The 25,225-nt window shown below is 45.0% G+C and overlaps 2 protein-coding genes across 2 annotated transcripts in view; one reads left to right on the top strand and one right to left on the bottom strand.

The window, feature by feature from the left end:
• Positions 1-3,079: 3,079 nt before the first annotated feature.
• Positions 3,080-8,744, top strand: tyr (tyrosinase; the record flags this gene model as incomplete). The annotated part of the gene is made up of 5 exons (XM_079732278.1): positions 3,080-3,916; positions 4,638-4,854; positions 6,330-6,477; positions 7,680-7,861; positions 8,497-8,744. The coding sequence occupies 5 exons, from the start codon at positions 3,080-3,082 to the stop codon at positions 8,742-8,744; spliced, it is 1,632 nt and encodes a 543-aa protein (XP_079588404.1).
• A 2,365-nt stretch (positions 8,745-11,109) lies between these two features.
• nox4 (NADPH oxidase 4) overlaps positions 11,110-25,225 on the bottom strand; it is a gene marked incomplete at its 5' end in the record, with an annotated part of 16,243 nt that continues 2,127 nt past the window's right edge. The window contains 15 exons of the mRNA XM_079731788.1: positions 11,110-11,340; positions 11,536-11,636; positions 14,404-14,472; positions 14,860-14,968; positions 15,245-15,364; positions 16,212-16,293; positions 17,066-17,126; positions 17,597-17,659; positions 18,393-18,557; positions 19,169-19,325; positions 19,419-19,499; positions 21,167-21,239; positions 22,215-22,242; positions 22,345-22,442; positions 23,980-24,064. Of these exons, the coding sequence (XP_079587914.1) occupies positions 11,220-11,340; positions 11,536-11,636; positions 14,404-14,472; positions 14,860-14,968; positions 15,245-15,364; positions 16,212-16,293; positions 17,066-17,126; positions 17,597-17,659; positions 18,393-18,557; positions 19,169-19,325; positions 19,419-19,499; positions 21,167-21,239; positions 22,215-22,242; positions 22,345-22,442; positions 23,980-24,064 (1,413 nt within the window). The 3' untranslated portion in view covers positions 11,110-11,219. The remainder of the gene's footprint in view (positions 11,341-11,535; positions 11,637-14,403; positions 14,473-14,859; positions 14,969-15,244; positions 15,365-16,211; positions 16,294-17,065; positions 17,127-17,596; positions 17,660-18,392; positions 18,558-19,168; positions 19,326-19,418; positions 19,500-21,166; positions 21,240-22,214; positions 22,243-22,344; positions 22,443-23,979; positions 24,065-25,225) is intronic.

Genomic DNA, 25,225 nt, shown 5'->3' with positions numbered 1-25,225 from the left:
TTTGATAAATATTTGAGAAGTAGGATAAACAGAGATCTCATCATTGTATACCCATGATCACATTCAAGTCTTGTTTATAGAGAAGAAAAGAATGTCGGAAGATTTGTCGGTACCCTTGAGCATGTATTGGGCAAAGTCGTTTTCCTCGTCAGTACATCCATGCCTGACATTGTTTTTGGTACTGTCCACTAGGGCTGCACGATTCAGGGAAAAATGTGAATCACGATTTTTTTGGCTTAGAATCGATATCACGATTTTCTGTCACGATTCTTTTCTCACAAATAAAAAAAAACATTTTCTTTTTATTTTATTTTTTTTATTGCACACATGAACCATGACAACAAAAAGGTGCAGTATCAAAAACGAGTATACTGAACCAACTTTAACATAAAAAAGCTTAAATAAAACACAAATCTTTTCTTTGGAACATGGGCCTCTCATATGACCCTATATGTGACCCTGAACATGGCACTTAAGATTCCTGGCAAGAAACACAATACCTATGCATTCCTGGAATGCATAGGTATTTCTTCACCAACACAGACAACGGTAGATATACAGATGTATTTTGCCCCCACCAGATTACGATTAATCTTCACCATATCCATAACCATATCCTTTGCTAGATGGTAAGCAATTGCGTCCGTTATTTCCTTACTCCTACTGGAGTTATGTGGGTATGGGGTTGCCTTGTGCAAGGTGTCAGTATTGGATGTCTGTGTTGTTAATGTTGGACGACTTTCAGACTTTTTCTTGCCTTGTACAGCTTCATCATCTTGCACTTTGTGGTGACGATTGAGGTGCTGGTATAGATTTGTGGTGCTACTTTGCGGTGCTGCAACGATCGCAAAGCATGCCTTGCAAATCCCTTTAGACTGACCCTCGTTGTTTTGCCGAAAACAAATACAAATACTACAGCCGAAATACTTCCACACCACCGAATGCAAGCCTTTTTTTGGAACGAGTTCCGTTTGTGTCTGAGGGGTTGGCTGATTCTCGCCACTAGTAGCTGGGTCCTCATCATCAAAATCCATTTTGTCTTCACTGTTTATCTCTTGTCGCACTCGCAGCCGCACTATCTTTCCGAACTACTGCGCTCTCTACTGCTCCATGAGTGAAACACGTGACTAAAAGGCGCTTCGTCATTGGCTGAGGGTGAAGCCCTTCTCAGAACCTAGAAGGGAGAGAGCGCTTGGGAGTGCTTTTAAACCATGGACCTATGTTTTAAACTCACAGAAGAAAGTCGCATTTGTCAGTTGGACTCGGCTCATAAAAAAAAGGGAATCGAATTAATCGATTAATTTAAAACTTAAATCGACACGGGGGTGAATCGAGATCGCGATTTTATAACGATTTATCGTGCAGCCCTACTGTCCACAAGGATGTTGAAAATCGCCAAGTACATTTAATTTTGTGAATTCTGTGCGAAATTAACTAAAGGTTCTGTTAGTTGTGCACAGCTTATGTAAATAAACCATAGATCTGGGACATCACATTTACAAGAATTGTTTGCCTATGAGAGTACATTTACATTTAGGGCATTTAGCAGACGCTTTTATCCAAAGCGACTTACAATAAGTGCATTTGTTACAATAAGTACATTTGTCATAAGAAGTGAAACAATATATCGCTGTCGGTACAGTAAAGATGTTCATAGAACCAAGTGCAAGTATTACAATCGCTAGGCTAACCCATTCCCCGTGTAAAGCAATGATAGCAGCTACTGTAGATGCTACACAATTAAGTACCTTGAATAAGTGCAGAATTATATAAGAGTATTATATAATGATAATAAGATTATGTAAAAGTTGCACTGAGATTTGCTTGTGATAAACTGAGACAATGGTAGTCCAATTGTTTTTTTGAGAGCTTGCTCCACTCCCAATGTTCCTGTAGCTGAAGCCTAGAAAGAGGAGACCTGACAGAACATGACGAGAGCTCACACAGTGGGCACTGTGAGACCGAACCATGGGTGATTTCTCAGGGGTGAATATAGAAAAAACACAAAATCTATCACAGGTCTTGACTGGTGCTCATTTCTGAATAGGAAATGTTAATGTGATATGAAGGAGATCTCATGTTGAGACATACTTTGCTAAGTGAGTGCTGGGCTCCCCTACACAACATTATCTCCAGCTGTTATGTTAGTCCACTCCTCTTATTGTGAGTTAGCGCGTTAATGCTATTAACTCTATTCAACGTTTAAAATGTAATTTAAAGACAGCGATGGACAGCCTTTCAACAGCCATCATTCGGACCACAATTTTAACTCTAGTCATTACTCTGGGATTCTTGAGGTATTATTGTGTTTCAACAGGTAATTTGTATTTTAACATGCAGAATTAGGTAAGTCATGAAATAAACATTACTTATCCAAAGATAAAAGGCTGATCCAAATGCTAAACAACACATATTCACTTGGCTAAACAAAACATTTGCATATACAATGTGTGCACTCTGTCTCATTATCACACACACATACACGCACGCACACACACACAAACACACACACGCACACACGCACACACACACACACACACACACACACACACACACACACACACACAAACATACAGAAACACAAACACAAACACACACACACACACACACACACACACACATTGCCTGAAGGTATACTGTTTGTCCAAGGTCTGCTGATCCCGAGACAAAAAGGAGAAAGAACCATGAATATGATCCAGGGCATGTGACGGTGTATGAGTGCATTCCTGTGTTAGAGCCCCCAAATGTGAACTCACAATGAGATCACACACTCTCCCAGAGGCCTGCCCCCATGGCTCAAGGAGGGCCAGACTCAGAGCAGGGGCCTCAGTGAGAAGCTGGCCGTGTGAGGGACAGCCTGTCGGTGGAGCGGAGCTGGCCTGGAACAGAAGTTTAAGGGGTAACAGCAAGGAACGGTAAACAGTGGATCAAACACCATTGTTGGTCACAAGGCAGGAGTCAAACCAATTCTGTTTACGTCAGTCGAGGAACATCCTTGAGAGAAGTCCGGCCAGCTGTCGTTAGGTTGTTTAGAGACGTTTGGTTCCTGCTTCGGATGCTCTCGTTCCCCAGCGCGGTGATGCGGGGCCCGTATGTGTGTGCGGTGGTGCTGGTGGTGCTGCAGCTCCTGGGCTGCTGCGTGGCCCAGTTCCCCCGGCTGTGTGCCACCTCGGAGGCCCTGAGGACCAAGGAGTGCTGCCCGGCGTGGCAGGGCGACGGCTCGGCCTGCGGGGCCATGTCCGGCCGGGGCTTCTGCACGGAGGTGGAGGTGTCGGAGGAGCCCTGGGGGCCCCAGTACCCCCACAGAGGCATCGACGACAGGGAGCGATGGCCACTGGCCTTCTTCAACCGCACCTGCCGGTGCGCCGGGAACTACGACGGCTTCAACTGTGGCGAGTGCCGCTTCGGGTACCGGGGCCCCGGCTGCGGCGAGTTCCGGGAGTCGGTGCGGCCCAACATCCTGACGCTGTCGGTTGCCGAGCAACAGAGGTTCATCTCTTACCTGAACCTGGCCAAGAACACGGTCAACCCTGACTACGTGATCACCACGGGGACCAGGGCGGAGATGGGCGTGGACGGGGAGAACCCCATGTTCTCCGACGTCAACACCTACGACCTGTTTGTCTGGATCCACTACTACGTGTCGCGGGACGCCTTCCTGGGCGGGCCGGGCAACGTGTGGCGGGACATCGACTTCGCCCACGAGTCGGCCGCCTTCCTGCCCTGGCACCGCGTCTTCCTGCTGCTCTGGGAGCACGAGATCCAGAAGATCACGGGGGACTTCAACTTCACCATCCCGTACTGGGACTGGAGGGACGCGCAGGCCTGCGACGTGTGCACCGACGCCCTGATGGGCGGCCGCAGCAGCCTCAACCCCAACCTGATCAGCCCCGCCTCAGTGTTCTCCTCCTGGAAGGTGAGTGTCTGTGTACGCTTGTGTGTGTGTGTGTGTGTACGTGTGTGTGTGTGTGTGGGGGAGGGGGGGGTTGTGTGTGTGCATGTGTCTATGTGTGTGTGTGTGTGGGGCGGGCGGGGTTGGGGTTGTGTGTGTGTGTGGGGGTGTGTGGGGGTATTTGTGTGTGTGTGTGTGTGTGTATGTGTGTGCCTTCATATGTGCAAATGTGTGCTTTTGCAAGTTTGTGTGTGAGTGTGTGTGTGTGTTAGGAGTGCGGGAGTGAGAGAATTGGAACAAATTTGTGAAAATGAGAGAACACATTTTAAGATACTAGTATTAGGAAATTGGCTTTTGACACTTCAGTGCACAATGTGGCTTTTTCTCGCAAGTCAAAAGAAATGGCCCCAAACTGCTGCCAGAAAAGTATAATTAAAAATGTGCACAGGGAGGACACATCCTCTTCTTGTGTGTTGATATGTACCTTGTATTAACCACGTATGAAACCACATTGTTCTCCCTCAGGCCGCTGTGTATTCCAATTATCTCATCAAACAAACACATGTTTTTGGTTGGATAGAAATTTGGTATGGATTAAGGCCCACTGTAAGTGTACTCATTTGAGTGTGTGTTTGTGTGTGTGTGTGTGCGTGCATACATGTGCATGAATGTGTGTGTGCATGGATATGTGCGTGCTTTTGTGTGGTGTGTTGTGTTGTGTGCTTATGCGTGTGTGTTTCATTAGGTCATATGCACCCAACCAGAGGAGTACAACATACAGGAGACGCTGTGCAAAGCCAACGGCGAGGGGCCTTTGCTGCGTAACCCTGGCAACCACGACCCAGGGCGCGTGACCCGCCTCCCAACCTCGGCGGACGTCGACGCGGTGGTCGGCCTGACCGAGTACGAGACCGACACCCTCGACCGCTTCGCCAACGGGAGCTTCAGGAACGCATTGGAAGGTAACTGACCCGGCACCCACGCAGGTACACCCAACCCAAAGCCCCGGTCCAGTGTTCACTCTGTAGCCAGCTCCCAGCTACACCTAAGATCCCCTGAGGTACTGCCCCCTTACAGCCCCGGCCCGACCCATGCAGGTGCCACCCCTTTGTTGTAGAGTGGGATACTTACATCTGACCACTCGGGGCAGTAGTGCCATTTCTGTGTACAGTAACCTACCGCTAGCTATCTTCACCTAGCCAGTTGATGTATGGTCGCTACGCAGGAGAGCCATGTTTTAGGGTTGTCAATAAATAAGTAATGAGTAAAGTCTGTGTCAGTGTAGGTAATAGTATACCCAATATACTACACCCTAACAGCCCCGTCCTGTGTTAACTTTGTAGCCAGGTCACAGCTATACATAGGACCCAACTACAGCCCCGGTGGTTGTACCTGATGCTGTAGGTAGTTGCATTGCCCTCCACTACTGACTACTGTGCAGGATTGCTTCATTCTTTGATAAAAAAAGAACCCCAGGTATCTAGCTTAATCCCAAGTCCTTTTTTGTATCTTCTGATGACCCCCTCCAAAAAGCATTTGAAGCACTTCCTGTAGGCATAGAGACCCCCTTTCATATAAATGGAAATGCGTCACTTTTATTAGCCCTTAGTCGACAGGTATAAATGAGGATTTGTAAAAAGCAGGATAGCTCTCAGCCTGGCAGTCAATCCATGATCATTTAGGTGGAAAGCCTGCAAGGACGGTTACGTTAGATTTAAATCCCCCACTCATCCAGAGCCCATTGTTCTCCAAGTGGCCTCCGTGCGACTTATGCTGTAATGTAAAAAACAAGGGCTGAGGGAGAGTGAAATAACTAATGAAACACAGCCTCCATCTTTCTCCCAAGTCATTCTGTGAACAATCCATGTTTTGTTTAGCATCTGACCTTCTGACCTGAAGGATTGCATCACTTCCTGTCGGGCTTGAAGTCTGTTTCGTCCTCTTTCAGACGAAACAGACTTCAGGTCTCTAGCTCGCTCCCAGGTGTCCTTGACCAATTGGTCACCTGCTAATTACATCACTTTCTGTAGGGCTATGACCCCAATAATGATAATTTTAGTTGTCTTTAATTCCCTTTCTAACACAAAACAGAGCCCTCCAGCTTTCTCCCAAATAGCCCAGACCCCTAGGTCACCTGCTAATTGCATCTCTTTCTACAACTCCAATGTTGATCATTTTAGTAGTTTTGAATTTACTAGTTGATGGCCATACTATGATATGATACATTAGTGTAGTTCTTTAGGGCTCACTTAAAAAACGATTATGAACTGGAACTTAAACCAAAAGATATGAGGAGCCAACTCTCTGAACTTAATTAGAGACTATGAGAGGCTGCATAATGCATGGCTGGGGCTTCATTCGCTGGTCATATATTCCTGCCTGGACTCATTCTTATGCTAATGTGGCATGTGATTTCCATCCCTTTCCTCCCTTGCAGGTTTTGCCAACCCAGAGACCGGCATGGCCATCACCGGCCAGAGCACCATGCACAACTCCGTACACATGTTCATGAATGGTTCCATGTCTTCTGTCCAGGGCTCTGCCAATGACCCAATCTTTCTCCTGCACCATGCATTCATTGACAGGTAGAGCGGCACAACGTCGTATCAAAGTATATGTGGGATACTGTGATACAATGCGCTAATAAAACACATACAAACACACACACACACACACACACACACACGCACACACACACACACACACACACACACACACACACACACACACATATATGTCCAATGCATGTGCTTACAAATACTAGCATTCACTCAACAAGTCAGTGTTCAATCATGGGGCAAGTTTAGGCATGCTATCCATATTCTTTTTATTTTATTGAAGCTTTCGGATATAAAGGTACAGAGGGATGCATACTCAAACTAGCATTGAGACCGTTCTGATCACGTGACTGAATATTCTGTGCGATCACTCTGGACCTCTAGCCAGCATTCACATCGATTTCCAGAAAGAACAATGCAATCAGGGCCGTCAGGGACTGTACCCAAACAGGATGCTGCATTTATTAGGACTGACACCGGATAAAATCATTCTTTACTTCAAATAATTGTTTCTTTCTTTGCTATTTTCTAAAGGCCAACATTCTAGTGTTCTACAATAGCAATTTTTATATATGAATAAATAAAAATTGTGAAGATGATCAATAGATAGCACGATAAAAGGAAGGAGGAAAACCACAGAATCAAGCAGTAAGACGAACATAACCATGAAGGACAGTGCATACTAGACGGCCATGGAGGGAACCGTCACATGCAGATAGAAGAATAATTTGTGTGTACATTTTACACATTTTGCCACATCTCCACTTTGGAAAATAACAACTCTTCTTTAAGCTACAGTGATATTTTTCTGACTAATTGTTTATATATGTTGTGGTTTGCATCCACATTTTTACACAATGATTGAATATTCTACCCCAAGTGGCAGGAGAAAGTACATCCAAGTCATTTCATCGAGAATTTCTTTGGCTTTGTGGAAATCCGTGTTGACATCGATGCTTGTTCACGCGCTCTGCCAAAGCAGTCAGCTTTCAAAGTGCCAGATCAAATAGTTGAACGCCTGTGAAGGGACCGGTGAAGAACAGGATCCCTCAATATAAACAATAAAGCTCGCAATGCAATGCCCTCTGAGTGAATATCTCTCACGTCCTCGTGCAGGTGATAAAGAGTGGACGAATCTGGGGAACAGTGTCAAGAAAACCTGCAGCGCCCCTTTAAATCTGTATCTATCACATTAATATTCTTCCTCTTGCCTCTTGTTTATCCTGCAGTATCTTTGAGCGCTGGCTGAGGACCCACACACCCCCCCGCATCCTCTACCCCCGAACCAACGCCCCCATCGGACACAACGATGGCTACTACATGGTGCCCTTCCTGTCTCTCTACCGGAACGGGGACTACTTTGTGACCAACAAGGTTCTGGGATATGAATATGCCTATCTGCTGGACCCTGGTAAGCAACAACACACACACCAGTAGTATTCTGGTATGCTTTTTTCATGTGCTTTTTTGGCATGATTGTGCCTTTTTTTTTTTCGTGAGTGTGTGCGTACCTACACAGGGCTCAAGGTATACTGAATCTAGGACAACCGGGGCTCAGGGGGGTGTTTGCCCCGCAAAGCCAATCCAAGTCTCGCCAGCTTACCTCCGGTTCCGTCCTCTAGTGTGGAAGCGTCCCCGTGGGGCAGCTTGGCTCTGCACAAGATTCACTCAACCAATCAGCTTATCACAGCGACCGATGAAGATGATGACAACACCGGACGTTTCTAAAATGGATGAATTATTATAATATTGTGGCTGCTTTGGAATTTGTTTCTTTTGAACGCAAGCGATTTTTACGGCAATGCAAATGGTTGCTGTAATGTTCTATGTCGTCATCCGGTGGTACGACTATCCTCTGTATAACAAGTGGACTTTTAGCTTGAGTCCCGTGTACGTACACACACTCACAAAAAAAGCCTATTTTCCCACTCACACGCACCTTCCTGCCAGACAGCATACTATATACTAAAAATACACACTTTGCACCAATGTATTTGAATTTGTACACATTTAAGATTTTCTCTTCCTGTTCCTCTCTTCCTATAGGCCAGAGGTTTGTCCAGGAGTTCCTGACCCCCTACCTCCAGCAGGCCCAGGACATCTGGCAGTGGCTCTTGGGTGCTGGAATCCTGGGTGCACTGATCGCCACCCTGGTCTCTGCAGTTGTCGTCGTGGCGATCAGGAGGAGGAAACGGAGTAACAGGAGGAAGCTGCAGTCCATCTACGGCGAGAGGCAGCCGCTCCTGAACAGCAGCTCGGAGGAGGGGTCCGCGTCGTACCAGACCACCATGTAGCGTGGCCGTTTGGACACACACACACACACACACACACACACACACACACACACAAAGGTATGCAAGCAGTACATACTTGTGTCGATGTGCACAGCCCATAGAGAGAACACCCCATTGGCCATTAGTGGGAAATGATTCAGAGCACTTTTACACGCCAGTAAAGGGTTAATTTCCCAATGGCGCAAGCAGATAAAAATAGACGAAATTCAAATCCATCTTTTCCCTAAAAGGCTATTACTACTGCAATTGGCAACCTTAGTTAGTTCCCACTGAGAGCGACAGGTCATGAGAAGATTGGGTTTCTTAAATATGCAATTTACTGGCTCCACCAAGGAGATGGAACACATCCTAAAAGCACATCCAATGTGAGGATTTTATAGTTCCATTTTTCCAAAATGTGACCTTTCCTCACTGACTTTTCCTTTACTCTCTTTAGTTTCAGTAATTTATTATTTTTGTTTTCATTTTATTTTGACTCGGTTCCAAGAGGATCCCTCCGATTTCTACTGTAATCTCCTGAGATGCAGCGACCTTGATTGAACTGAATAATGATTTAAATGAAAGAGCTCAAGTACAAGTCACAAAGGATGTGCTTTATTTTCACTAGTGGCTTTTGTTGCTGTGCTGTATGTTGCTGTTTTAATTGGTGCTATTTCAGGTTCAAACCTCAGCCGGTAAACTCTAGTACCTACCTGACCCTGACCACCAGGAGGCTCTCTGACTAACGTTACTACCCAACTACCTAAGTCCATGAACAACCGCTGCTATTCAATTTGCATTGTAAGCAGAAAATGAACTATGAACGACCGTATCTCATCCGTGAGCGAGATGCTCACTCTCATACCATCAGTAAAGTAAGACTCCATTGCATCTCAACAATCCTACTTTTTTGGACGAGCAATAAAGTTGATCTGAGTCTATCTTTCTTTGTGGCCTTCACCCCACTCATTGCTGCTCATTGTAAACTAAAGCCAATTCCTGTGGGGAAACACAACAAGGCTTTAGTAGGACACACTGTAAGTTACAGTGGGATAGGTCCCTATATAACCATGCAATGCACAACCATGAACACATACTACACAACCATGGACACACACTACACAACCATGCACTCACACTACCCAACCATGCACACACACTACACAACCATGCACACACACTACACAACTATGCACTCGTATTTAGGAGCAATAACATGTATGGAATAAGAGCAAATGCTCTTTGCCTGTATTAGCCAAAGCAGAAAACAATTTGCAAAAAAAAAGAAAAAATCCATAACGAAAAGGCATGTTCTTGTGTTGCTCTGCTCCAGGATCAGAAACTAAATTGGACCATAGCAAAACATCAAATGAAATACCATTTTATAAAAGTATGGTATTCCAAAACAATAACAGTTGTGATTCAAATATTTTAAAAAGTAATAGCAAAGCAATTGTTCAGTGTTTTACAGAAATATAAAAATGTTTTGGTGAACGCATCTGAATGTTTATATCTTTCAGATTGTTTTGTGAATCTGTCATAAAGCCTACAGATTAGTAGTTATGCTTTTTAATATATGAATGAATGGCTTTAGTAAATCTGAAAGCATGATGGAGGGAAAGTAGGAAAAATAGTTCCTGACATCCTGTAAACAAATAAGTGTAAAAAATATAAATACATTTATATACAAACTACCTAGGAATACTGGCTTGTATTGTTTTTTTTTACTTGTACATTCAAATAAACACTTTTTTTGGTATAGAGGAACAAACAGAGCAGATCGACCACTGGATAAAGCCAATCCCCAAATAGAAAAACAAGTGAATGATGGTCTCAACGATCAATCAAATATGTTCTCAAAGCCCCGGTTTGGTGTGCTGAAAATGACAATATATACGGTAGAGATGAACATTGTATACAAATAATGCCATTCAAGAAATAAATGGACTTGCATTGAATGAGCTTTCTCCCAACATCCCAGTTCTCTGTTCTTGGTACTGAATTACCACCTTATTACATACATTTGTTGTCTGCATGGAGAATATTTCCCTATTATATGAGCTGTCGTTGACCATTAGTTTTTAGATAGATCCAATAGGGTTTGAGGGTGGATTGGATGGGGCTCACTCTGACTGAGAAAAGCCAGGGCCTGCAGTGAAGGGGGATCATAGGTCAAACTATTTACTATGCAGAGATTTCAGAGCAGCTCGCTGCTGCTCTGGGCTGAAGACTAGAACAGAGGCTTCCATAGAATAGTCAGGCCAGAATGGTAGAGCAGGGTTGGACCACGGCATATTAAATAATGATCGTTCTCTTGTATAATATTTGAAACAGAAACCGTATAATATGCTGTCCAGGTACTACGTTGTGTTCAAGCCCGGTAGCGTATTCATGCCCGGGAAGAGTTCAATCAATAGCCGATGGTAGGTGATGTAACCAGTGACCGATGGTAGATGGTGTTTCTAGTAACCTCCGGTAGATGATGTAACAACCGTCTCAGCTGAAAGACTCCTTGTTGAATTCAAAAGTGACTCCAGTGTAGCGGCCGGAATTGCACAGCTTGTGGAGAGTCCTCGAGATGCCCTTCGGTCCACAGCAAAACACGCCCACGTGCTTTCTGTAACAGACACACACACACATGCAAAAATGTTGACTAGAATACATACACAATCATGGAAAGGATATATATTAGTAATGCACAGACCGGAACATAAAGAATATCCCTCTCATAATGAAAAGGTAAGCTTCCCATATGTGGATTTTGATCAGATCCATCATTTATAGCAGAATGGATCCTCCCGTTCCAACTCACTGCCTATTGGCGTTGCTGATTTCATCGAAGAGCAGCTTCCACCGAGGTCGACCAACCGAGAGCCTTGAACTGAGGGGGCGGTACTTCTCCTCAGACATGCTCTGCAGTAGAGAAAGCAGAATTGAGAATATACAATGATTTAGATTAGTTACATTATTTTGAGCATCTGATTCAACATACCTCAACAAATGGCAGCTATTAACTCAATTTGGCTCCCTTGTTATCCCTTATTGCTCCCTTGTTAATCCCTTACTCATTCCCTACATAGTAAACTCTATATTGTACACTAAATAGAGGGGTGTAAAGTGGGAATTCCTTCACCTATCTTGTGGTGGAATCTATCGCGAGATGTGTACTAGTCGCTTTCAACAAGGCGACACGTGTTACGTGTCAAATGTGAAAGCTAATTTGCAAAAGTAACGTAATGTGCACCTCTAGTCGATTGACTCGAGGTCAATACACCATGGGGTACAGAGCAGAAATAAGCGCACCGTCAGTTGGGTACTGTACCGGTGAGCAACGGCCATAAAGTTTTTCACAAAGAACATTCGGACTACCAATCGGTGACGTCCTCAACAGTGCAGCGCACCCTCCAGCCAGGAGGGCGGCGGAGCGAGGCTGGTCCTCAACAGTGCAGCGCACCCTCCAGCCAGGAGGGCGGCGGAGCGAGGCTGGTCCTCAACAGTGCACCGCACCCTCCAGCCAGGAGGGCGGCGGAGCGAGGCTGGTCCTCAACAGTGCACCGCACACTCCACCAGGAGGGCGGCAGAGCGAGTCTGACCGCAGTTGACCAAATCTTCCCTGAAGTGAGACTCTGCCATCACCGCCGGTTAGATGTGCAGCATTGGCGTGAGTCCCCTGGAATGATTTATATCCATTTAACCCTGCCAGGCTCTTGTCCCTCACGACGAAGGCGGCTCTCTTTTAAGAGCACCTCTGATTGTTGCCACGCGATTTTGCCGTCTATGTCTCGAGTCTGAGTGGAAGGGAGGAAGTTGGTGGGATCCTCATGCGGAAAATTCCTGCCAACCCTCCTCCCCCCACCCACCCACACCACAGAAGACCATCAAGAAGGACACAATGTGAACATCTGAATGCATTTAGCCTCAGCAGATACTGCTTCTTGCCAGCACTTCAGCCCTTCACATTGTGACTACGGCTCCTACCCACTAGGTGACAAACCTGCCTATAATGAGTCTGCCGACTTATTCGGGGAGAGAGGGGAAAGGGTGGAGAGAGGGGGAGAGGGGGAGACGAGTGGGCGATTGGGGCAGGCGTCCGCTCTGATTGATGTGTAATGTGGTTGGTATCAAGACACATGATTTTGCTGCCCCCTGTGGAGTCAGGAGGGCAACGATTTTTCAAACCGGTTTGATATTGTGGGGCACGACTCGTGTGGTGTGATGGGGACGGAGACTGATACCCGCATTAACTGTGGCACTGGCAACGGCCAATGGGAAGGAAGAAACAGCATGATCCTCGTAAAGCATGACTGGACTGGATCAGAATGTTGACAGTCTGACATTAACACATCTTCTTCTTCCTTGTAGTTTTAAATAGCATGAAAGGCTACGAAAATGGCCGGCTCAGCAATCTATTTCTTAAAAAAACAAAGGTGCATCCCCAGCATATGGTGTTTTTCGCGAATAGTAATACTTTTCAGACAGAGTGGCTTTTTTGGTTATCATTGAAACTCTTTACACCACGACAGCAATCAATGAGTGATTCAAAGGCTCTGATGAAATAAAGAATGAATTAATTGGTATCTGTAGCTGTTGCAGGGCTGTAAAAAGCCTGTCCAACCATTCAATCGACCATTGATTGGATGGCTTCCTTGTCTATCTACCTACCTACTCAGCTATAGGCGTGGACTCTGCCATTGCATGCATGACCGGAGTCTTCAGGCCATTGCTTTAGATAGAGCTAGTATCATGGTTGGGGGGAGAGGCTTTAACGGGAGGCCTGAAGGGAGGGTTGGGATTTTTTCCATTGGATACTCTCAAAATATAGCATACTCTGGCTGGTTTCCCCTAGCTTTAACTACCACAGAAACAAGTCATTTTTCTAGGAGGAATGAATGCACTGTGGTGTTGATACATTTATACATTTCTGCAGTTTATTAAATGTCTCTGTTTCTACTGTGACATCTTCAGAAGAGTGCATCAGTAGGGTAAGAGTAACCTGTCTCACAACGGGCTAAATACAGCTCACGTTCTCTATTAGCGGGTGAACAATCCAAAGCTTAGTGAAACCTGCCTTACAATGATAGGAAGATCTGGAACCATCTAAGTTCTACAGAAAATTAGCCCTTTAGAAAAAAGTAATGGGGTGAGATCTCAACAATTAAACTGGACTCAAACTGAGTCCTTCCCCTGGGAGGAGAGAGGTGGCACAAACAGAGCCAGACAGGAAATGACAGCATCAGTTACAGACTGTATCCTTTAATCAATTATCAATTAAATTCTAAGAAAATAGCACGGCATCTAGTCATGCACCTGCTCCGTGACTCATCCAAATACTGTCAGCCTGAGCTGTCACTTTTGAAACACTACCATGTAAATGAAGAGAGAGAGAGAGAGAGAGAGAGAGAGAGAGAGAGAGAGAGAGAGAGAGAGAGAGAGAGAGAGAGAGAGAGAGAGAGAGAGAGAGAAAAAGCTAACTCAATATGCCAACTTGAAATTCAAAGGATCTTGTGTGGCCCTCTCTAGAAGGTGTATATTGCCCCCTAGTGCTTACTAATTGAATCAACAGTTTTGTGTGGGTGACCGAAGTTACACATGGAAAGAATTGAACAGAGAAGCCCAGATGTATATTAACATACACACAGAAGGAATACATGAGGTTGAATCAATAATATACTTTTCTTACCTGGAGATCTTCTGTCTGACTGACAAACAGCTTCAGATTCAAGTAGTCTGGTCGGTTCTCCTGCCAGAGCTACAGAACAAAACGATGTTATAACATCACGTTAACATTATAACATTGCGTTAATGCAACAACATTAACGCAACATTTATTAATTGAGGCGACAGTATGTATTGGATGTCAATGTGTAAACTAGAGGTGGTTTATTGAAATGCATTAATGTTGTTCCATTTAAGTGGAATGTTGGACAACATACTTAAATGTGTTTTAAGTTGTTTTTTATTGAAGTCATTATGTAAATGTTTTGTTTATAATCAATAACCATCCATAAACACTCTACGTTAACATCTCAAGATTTCACTTAGCAGCCACAAGGTGGCGACATGCATGACCTCAGATCAATAGTGTATTTCTATATAATGGCCCTGAAGGGCTTCCATACAGAATAAAGGGCTTCACCTTGTGGTGCAGGGCACACAGTAGCTCTGAGAACCAGTAGAAGGACTGCAGCTCCCTGCAGACCCACACAAAATACAGCCTCCTCAGTCTGAACTGCTTCCAGCCATCACTGCGTAGAGAAAGACAGAAAAAAAAAGACAGAAATAAAGAGAGAAAGAAAGACAAACAGACAGACAGACACGCAGACAGAAAGACATGCTGACAGACAGGCAGGATGACAGACAGACGGACAAATAAAGAAAGTACGAGAAGGCAGAAGAGGCATGCCATTTAAAAAGTTAATATATTGTTCTTTGTTCATCCAAAATCCTCCCAGATTTGCTGTTATAAAGAACAATGGGTCCCCTTTATTATTGGATGACGGACAGGAGAGGTAGCCACTCACAGAAGAGCGTGCAGAACGCAAGCGAATGGTGTGACTCCTATTCCGCCTGCCACACAAAGACTGACCTCGTAGTTAAACACCTCCTGTGACGAGCTGCCGAATGGACCGTCCACATACAGCCTGGGAAACAGTAGAAGAGACAGCACATAAAAACGTTAAGGCATCGCTAGCTGAGAATAACACAGTACAAGAACATGAAACACAAGAGGCCAATATAAGAACACAAGAGTGAATACGATCACACACACACACACACCCTCCCCCCCCCCCACACACACACACACACACACACATACATACACACACACAGACACACACACACACACACACATATATATATATATACAGCAAGAGAGAGGGAGGGAAGGTTGGGATCACAATGTACAATGGAGCTTCCTCCTCCGAGTCGTACATAAGCAAATAAACATATGACATCCGTGTTTGGATTTCCACAGACAATATGGTGGTGGTGGTTCTTTAGAACACATCACACGTACGGATGCATACACACACATACACACATGCACACACACACAGCCAGCTAGAAAAACTTGAAAGAATATATTCTAACAAGAAAAAATAAATACGTGTGTGTGTGTGTGTGTGTGTGTGTGTGTGTGTGTGTGTGTGTGTGTGTGTGTGTGTGTGTGTGTGTGTGTGTGTGTGTGTGTGTGTGTGTGTGTGTGCACATGTGTGTGTTGATTGGGTCATTATTGTGTTCTGCAGAACAAACTCTTGTCCATGTCTATCTCTATCTATTGTGCTCTCCAACTCAAAGCAGAGGAAGGGCAACAGGTCAGGGGTCATAAGGTCCCAACCCCTAACCTATGTGTGATTCCAGGCATTCATGAGAAATCATGTCAGCTCTATTTCTAAAAACATGAATGATGACACACACACACAGACACACACAAACAAAGATAGAGAGATAATAAAGAGAGGGTTGGATGAACAGATTTAGACCTACTTGGGGTATCTCCTCTGTTGCACCATGGGTAGTATTTCTAGCTCCACCCCTGTTTTAGGAAGCAACAGCTCTGTGAACCTTTCTGTTTAGGAGGAGAAGGAAAGAAGAGGAGAGAGGCTTGATTAACATTGTCTTTGACCTATTAAACATACACTACCATAGTGACCACCTTGATTGCTGTTTGCGTGTTTCCACAATCCTGGCTATGTGGGGTGACGTGGTCGTTAGCTAAATGTAAAGCACCTGAATCCTTGCAAGGCTATTTAGGAGCTGTCAGCCTGCCATCTCTCTCTCTCTCTCTCTCTCTCTCTCTCTCTCTCTCTCTCTCTCTCTCTCTCTTTCTCTCCCCTAGAAGAAGATAGTGCACCATAACACACTTTTCTTTCCTAATTTACCAAATCCTTATGGTGAACCCGTTGCGCGACAGATTTCATTCTACCTCATATCAAAAGTTTGCTGGTTGTATTAATATTTGTGTATGCAGCTGTGGAGAAGGGATGGGGTCCAGTCTTATCCTGTCCCTATGGGAAATGGAGTTTCCCAGCCTCACATAACCCAGTGCTTACAGCCTAGGAAGCGGAAATGCTGGACATGCACACAAACACACACACGCACACACACGCACGTTCAAACACACACACACACACACACACACACACACGCACACACACAAACACACACACACGCACAGCTGTTTGTGGGAGGATAGACAGGCAGACCAAAGCTAATTGCATAGTTACACATCTGTCACCTACGTAACATGAGTCTGTGTAAGTTTGATTTGTGTGTGTATGTGTGTGAGAGTGTGTGTATTTGTTGTGTATGTGTGTGTCTGTGTGTGTGTACTGACTCACCAGTCCAGTCTCCAACAACTCGCATATGGACGCCAAAGGTTTCCTTCTCCTCTGTGGGACACTGCACACCCACAACAGGTAATTAGTCACACAGTAACACACTCACGCACACACATTAACACCCATCCTGCAGACAGTATCTGCCAGCTTAGTAATTCCCTGCCTCTCTCTTAAAAGCCCCTTCAAAGGACTAGACAGGTCCCTCCATATCACGTCTGCATTGTGTGTGTGTGTGTGTGTGTGTGTTGGACAAGCTATCAATCATGTAACAAACGATGATCTAAGTTGTTGGACCTTGACATAATTGGATATTTCATGCCAGCTGGAGGCAAATCTTTTAGATATTTTTGGATTGTGTGTGTCTGTGTGTGTGTGTGTGTGTGTGTGTGTGTGTGTGTGTGTGTGTGTTTGTGCTTGCATTTTTGCATGTACAGTATCCAGGCATGCCTGTTTGTGTTAACAGCGTGACGTGTGTGAGGAATGTCCTAGTGAGTGAGCTGAATGATCGGGTTACGGAAACTTTCTCCTTACCGTGGTGAGCGTGAAGGGGTGGTTTTCAAACGACGAGACCCCGGGACAGTTCAGAACAATGTACTGGGAAAAGACAGGAGAACAGGATTACAATGAAAGCAACAAGGCCATACCGCCGCAGATAATGCTACGATACGAAGAACAAGGACCGTCGCAACAGGAGTTTTCTGGGGAGACGTGACAGAAGGGAAAAAGATGTTGGCACGATACGCCAAAATAGATACTTTTAATAAGTAAATATGGTCTTGACATATGTTTCTACTCAGGAATGTCTATTGTGTGGCGTATTGTTAACGCCACACAGTGTATTGTTAACACTGCCTCTGTGTTCATAGCAAGACTATCTAGACTGGACTTAGACTCCAGCCATCTGTGTTTTCTTCAGACATAGAAGGGAATCAGTAAAGCTAAGAAATCAGAGAGCAGGCATGTGCATTTCATTGTTTCATTGTTTACTCTGTCCTTTAGCTGTCCTCACCCAATGTTGCTAATGCCATGCTAAATGTTGAGAAAACCCTGATTTAAGATTAATACTGAGCAGGTAGCAAATATAAGGTTCAGGTTTTATTTTAAGTCGCTTTTATCCATCCGACATACATTTGTCAGAAGAAGGAGAAACAACATATTGCTGTCGGTACAGTGCAAAGCACTAACAATCGCTAAAGTAATCCATTCCCCATATACAACAAAGCTAGCTAGGATAGGATGCAACACAACTAAGTACTAAGTACTAAGGTACAGCTTAAAGTGTAAGAAGGTCCAGACCCATTCGCCATAGAGCCCTGATGGTAACTACCTGGCCTGGGTGCGCCTTGAAGTCCCTCTTCAGCATGCGCACCTCGATGACCTCCGAGGGGTGCCTGATCACCGTCACTATGGTAACGGGGTCACTGCTCCGGATGTAGCGGTAGAACCGCTCAGCGCAGTACAGGCAGAGAGGGCCCGACACCCACATCCATGTCTGGAAACGCAAAATCGTGTACATGCATAAACAAACACACATGCAAACATCCAAAAAAAGAACACTCAATATAGGGAAACAAGTACAAAAGCATATCAACATTATGCAACATTGGAAGAGAAAAATACAATAAAACGTTAACAGGAACACAATGCTTCAAACTGTTTGTCTGTCTGCATGTATGCCCTTCAGCCTGCTTATAGTTTTTGGCAGTGCGGGTGCTGGTTTTGTCAAAGTTCTGGTCTTCCAGACTAATTGCATAGAGCCACAATAAAACCTCATTACTATTGGCTTTAAAGGGGGTTTTATTGAAGTACTTTACCCTTAATGACCATGTGAAAACACATGGGATCACAGACACGAGCTCACACACACACGTGCGGTGTTGAAGCTCACACACAAACACACACACACACACACACACACACATACACACACAAACACACACTCACACAAAATTACTAGAGTACTCCACCCCTTAAAGTTTACACCAAACACCCTTAATGACCATGTGAAAACACATGGGATCACAGACACACACACACACACACACACACACACACACACACACACACACACACACACACACACACACACACACACAAACACACCTGGGGGTAGTGGGGGTGGAAGCGGGCCTCTTCTTTGCATCTCCTCTCTTCATTGCCAGGCTCTAGCTCCTCCCCTTGCAGCTCTGGTCTGCTCTGATTGGGCCTGAGACAGCCCGGTGGGTGGGTGTCTACATTTGTCTGGTACTTCAGCGCTCCCCTTGGAAAGAGCCATAGATAGGATCCAAGTCATTATTAAATCCCTAATTGCGTGTATTTCACTTTTGAATCGGATGCCAGAGCCAAGACCTACCCGACCATGTGGACCATTAGAATGATGTAGAAGACGATGAAGAGGTTGTGTGTGTACCAGAAGATCTCATAGTTGGACAACCTGTAATGGACAAACCGCACACACACACAAAATAAAATCATTATCCAAACAAATGTCAGCGCAAAGACTCAACAGGGAATCTTTCCGATGCTGATATCAGACAGGACTGTTTGTAGAGAACAAAAAGGAAAAACGAAAGAAGGAGTGAAGAAAGAGGAGTTGTTTCCGGGACCATTCTCTCAGGGGAGGGAGGCCAATAACAGATTCAAAGAAAGGGGTAGCCCGCCTTGTTCTGAAGTTGTTCTGATGCCCCTCTCCTTTATCTCCTTTGAGATCATGTTAAGTAATAGCCCAGTGCATAGTGCCAAACTCATGGTATCCTGTACAGCTGGCATGAAACCCACCCAGGATGAATGAGACTCTCATCAGGCCACTGGTCAGTGACTGGTATGACGTAGTGTGAACTCAAACAACTGGACTGCATTCCTGAATACTTGCGTCACTTCAGTCGTCATGTAAACCAGTACTCATCCAGACATCCTGTTCAGTTATAATGCACACCCCATATGCTTCTTCATTTTTCAAATAGAGGGAAAGTCCATGTAAGGGCGCTAACTAACCAATTTAATTGACAAACATCTGGAGCTAGCTAGCTAAAGCTCAACATGTTGCTTTAGCCGTCTAGCCTAGTCTTTGGACATGGGAGTGTAGGTGCTATGGAAACAAGGTTGAGGTGTTTTGAACAGGGTAACTTAAATGTCAGGCCAAGGAGGGAAATTTGATTACAAGAAGGCGAGTTCAGGCACATGCTAAGCCCTCAGTTCCACATAGTCTGCACAAACACCAGGCCTGAGCAGCGCTAAGGTTAAACATCAAAACAAGTATGTCTTATAAACAGACCAGAACAAAGGATAGAACCACAGCAGCACATGAGCTTCACTCTACAAGGACTCTACATCCCCCTTCCACTCCCTAACAGGGGCTCTCTGACCTGTACGTAGATATAACAAGCAAGACGGAACCAATCATACGAAGGCTTCACGGCAATTTAGGAGGCTGTTGGATTCCTAAGTGTGTGCCCGAATATGAAATACAGGTCGCTTCACCACACATTACACCCTAACCCTAACCCTAACCCTAGTCTCAGCCACCCCGACTGAAGGCCTTATCAGAGTTGGTCAAAGCGGACGCTGAGGTCCGGAGAGCCAGACATAACAGCACAGTGACCTCCCGTGACCCGGGTAATGACAGAGCCATGAGCCGAACACTCAGAAAGGATTTGCTCTGCCGGGGGCTGTCTTCTTATCGTCCCCATCGTGGGGCTCACACACACAAGGGAGCATATTCACACACACATGCACTCACACACACGCTAGCAACCACGTACATGGGTGCATGTTCAAAGGCATGCATGGAGATGCACACACAGACACACACACACACACACACACACACACACGCACACACAAACACACACACACACTTACACACATAATACATACATATGGATGCATACAAATACACACACACAAACACACATTCCATGCTCACAGGACAAAGAAGGTTCTTGACAGTGTTTTCCAGCATTTTGCTAACACAATAATTCTATCATACGGATATCAATCATGCCATTTTATTGTCGATTTCCCCCAACATGCAATGTCAATTAAAAATACATGTGCTATGCTGTTGTATTTAAATCAAGGTTGAAAAACTTGCCAACATACCGTATGCAGTAGGAGGAGGCTGTGAACATCAGGAAGAGGATGACAACCAATAGGACACCCGTGATCCCTGGGACTGGAACACAACATCACATAGCATTGGTCCAACGTGGTCACAACCATTAGTAAGGGTGTCCATAGTGCTTGAGATTAGAGTTACATGGTTTGTATCCAAAAGAATGTTGAGACACTAATGTTTAACAAAGCATGTGGCTATCATGAAAAATAAACAATTTCTAGAACGTTTCTTTTCAAGATTCCTTACAAACATATTTAATTTGATCAAAATCTTTTACTTTCATTGAGTACAAGAACATGTTTTTTTTCCACAGACTTAAGTAGGCAAACCCGTTTCTCAAATCTCACATTTTCCCCTACACATTAAAGCTATTGAGAGAGACAGAGAGACAAAGAGAGGATAAGATTAAGAGGGAGACAGAGAGGACGAGAGACAGAGAGGACGAGAGAGAGAGAGATAAAGAGAGAGAACGAGAGAGAGAGACAGAGAGAGGACGAGAGACAGAGAGACAGAGAGAGAGGACAAGAGACAGAGAGGAGAAACAGAGAGACAGAGAGAGACGGAGAGGACGAGAGAGGACGAGAGAGAGACAGAGAGAGGACGACAGACAGAGAGACAAAGAGACAGAGAGAGGACGAGAGACAGAGAGACAGAAAGAGGACGAGAGACAGAGAGATAGAGAGAGGACAAGAGACAGAGATACAGAGAGACAGAGAGAGGACGAGAGACAGAGAGACAGAGAGACGGAGAGACGGAGAAACAGAGAGACAGAGAGAAGAGGAGAGGCCAGTCGACAGAGAGTTAGAAGGAGTTAGGGAGCGAGACTAAAGAGAGGAGACACACAGCATGTATCCCCGCTCTGCTCCTTGGCATAGTGCCACGCTAATCTGTAACACATTTACAGCTTATCATTACCCTGGCAACACAAGAAGAACAAACCAGTATTAACACACATAAACACATGCACACACATGAAAATACACACACACACACACACACACACACAAATAAAGACACACACACAAACCTCACCTGTCGTCAAAATGATCATCCTAGGATCCTTGCCAAAACAAAACAAAAACCATTAAAGTCATTGTAAGTTGTGTTGGCGCTTGCGTGTGAGAATGTGTGTGTGCACGTTTGAGAGTTTGTGTGTGCTCACCTCTCCAAGGTAACGGGCCAAATTGAGAGCAGGTAGATCCTCAGAATAGAAGGCACTGAAGTTAACTACATTGACCAGGTGAGCAGAAACATGAACAACTGGGGAGCAACAAAGAAAGACGAAAGGGAAGGGTTATTGAAATATAATGAACCCACTTCCATATTTTAAGAAATGCCGGTAAAAAGAATAAACCTCCCCACACCAACAAGCAGAAACGCACACAAACAAACACAGACACCAGTACCTTTGTTTAAGCATTTCTTGTGTCTATTCAGCAGAAAGACATATCCCTGTTACTAACCCCCCACCCCACCCCACACCCACAACCACACACACACACACACGCACACACACACACACACACACATACAAACTCACACAAACTCACAGTGTGGGACAGCTGATAAAATTAGTGGGAGGGACACCAGGGTGCTCTCTTTCCTCACCCCCTCCCATCCCCTCTCCCTTCCTTGCTCGTTGTTTCAGCGCTTTGAAACTCTACAATTACAACTTCAGAACTTTACCCCAAGGGGATGGATAAGTATGTGTGTAACGTGTAAGTGTGTGTGAATGGGTGTGTGTGTGTGTGTCTGTGTGCGGTGTGTGTGTGTGTGTGTGTCTGATGGGTAAAGGCGGGGGGCTGAGAGGTTTAATATACAGCGCTAGCAGGAACATTGCCGGGAAGTGATGTCATGTTACATACCAGGTCCTTTACAAGCGGTCGTATAGGAGGGGAGCCGTAATGTACATGTTTGCATGCTGGAGTTGTTCTCCCGAGACTACGTGGGCTGAGACCTAGCTAATGATCTGTTTACATGAAGCATCTTTAACTGCACATTATCAAGAGGGGGGGATCAAATCGCTGACATCCATCCTTAAAAAAAAACGTTTTAGACGACAGGGGCGAATTAACTCAACGGATTGCTCACCAAAGCCTAAAAAGCAAATAGTCAACGCTTTCTGTTGTTGACTTGTTGTCATAGAGATCCCCTCAACACGCACGCTTTGTGAGTTGGTCAATGTCAGAAAAGGCCCTTTAAGAAAAGAACAGACAATCTATGCACTAAATACGCCTATGACATCAGCAAATATCCAATTCCATCTTGTGGTCTTTACATGCGGCCACCTAGCAGCAGCATCCCAACCAACAACCCCTGCTAGTAGAGTCACAGCCGCTGCAGAGGCCGCTGACCGGGACTGGGAACCCATTGTACACAAAAGCTGCAGAATAAGACTCTGCAACACCGGACCCCCCCAACTCCCCAAATAATAACAGCCACACATGTACTTCACAGAAACACACGCCCACACGCACACAAATGCACTCACACACACACACACACACACACACCAACTGGTAATCCATTTCACATGGTAACCAAGGAATGCTGTCTTAGATCAACTTGTCCACACCACACCCAGAGCTGCCCACCCAACCAGAGATTAGGCCTGAAAACGTACGTGCACACAAATATAAACAAACTCACACACATGAGATAGGAAGAACCATGGCTTTGAACGTGTGCATGCACATATTATTACACACCTACTTGTGGTATGAAGGCTGTAATTCGATCATGCACACTCGCACACAACTGACCCACACAGACACCCACATGTGTGTAGCCAAGTTACCGGAGAAGATGCAGATGGCTATTCCACAGGCCACATGAAAGGTCTTGCTCTTGTCAAGCAGTCTGCGGGTCCCTCTGCTTGATAACTGCACGTGTGTTTAGGAGAGCAATGTCAAAAGTTACATTTTTTGTGATGGAATACACATGTGTCTCTCTTACAGCTTCTACTCGTCAACCAAAAGTAGAATAAGATTGGTTCACTGTCTTAAAGCAAACGTCTCCAAGAGCAGGCCTATGTCCTGAAATCCCCTCAAACAGACTTCTCCATCATTTAATCCCATTTCTCAATCAATCTGTCTCTCTTCCAGACACACTTACAAACTCCTTCCTATATCCAGCCATGGAGGTGGCAGCCATCCATTTCCTGCACATTAGAGCTTACTAACTTGAAGTTGAACACCTCCTACTGGAATATTTCCTTGATAACCCCTGTCACAGATAAACTCCTCCTATAGCTAAACAACAATCCAAGCTAAATACCCACGAGTGGTACTCCTTACTAGACTTTTTCTAACTAAACTCTTCCTAGTTTACATGTCGTTGCTATATTCGTTCTACCTAAACTCCTCATCGCTAAACTCCTCATCGCTAAACTCCTCATCACTAACCACCTCATAGCTAAACACCTTCTTCCTAAACTCTTCCCATAGGAAGGCCTCCTAGCTGAACATTTCACATGAACATTTTCATGTGAATAACTCCAAGATTACTTCCGATGTGAAGACCTCATCGCTAAACCCCTCCTACGTAAAGACCTCCTAGATGACCACCTCCTAGCTAAACGTTTCCTATGTGAAGACCGACTAGATGAACTCCTCCTGGCTAACTGTTTCCTATTTGAAGAACTCCTAGCGGTACCAATCCTTTGTGAAGACCTCCTAGATGAGCCTCCTAGCTAAATGTTTCCTATGTGAAGACCTCCTCGCTAAACCACTCCTTTGTGAAGTCCTCCTCGCTAAACTACTCCTATGTGAAGACCTCCTCGCTGAACCACTCCTATGTGAAGACCTCCTAGCTAAACTACTCCTATGTGAAGACCTCCTAGCTAAACCACTCCTTTGTGAAGACCTCCTCGCTAAACTACTCCTATGTGAAGACCTCCTCGCTAAACTACTCCTATGTGAAGACCTCCTCACTAAACTACTCCTATGTCAAGACCTCCTCGCTAAACCACTCCTTTGTGAAGACCTCCTCGCTAAACTACTCCTATGTGAAGACCTCCTCGCTAAACTACTCCTATGTGAAGA

This window comes from Pollachius pollachius (genome assembly GCF_949987615.1).
Source record: "Pollachius pollachius genome assembly, chromosome: 3".
Classification (NCBI taxonomy): Eukaryota; Metazoa; Chordata; class Actinopteri; order Gadiformes; family Gadidae; genus Pollachius; species Pollachius pollachius.
This window is presented reverse-complemented; position numbering and strand designations above follow the sequence as displayed.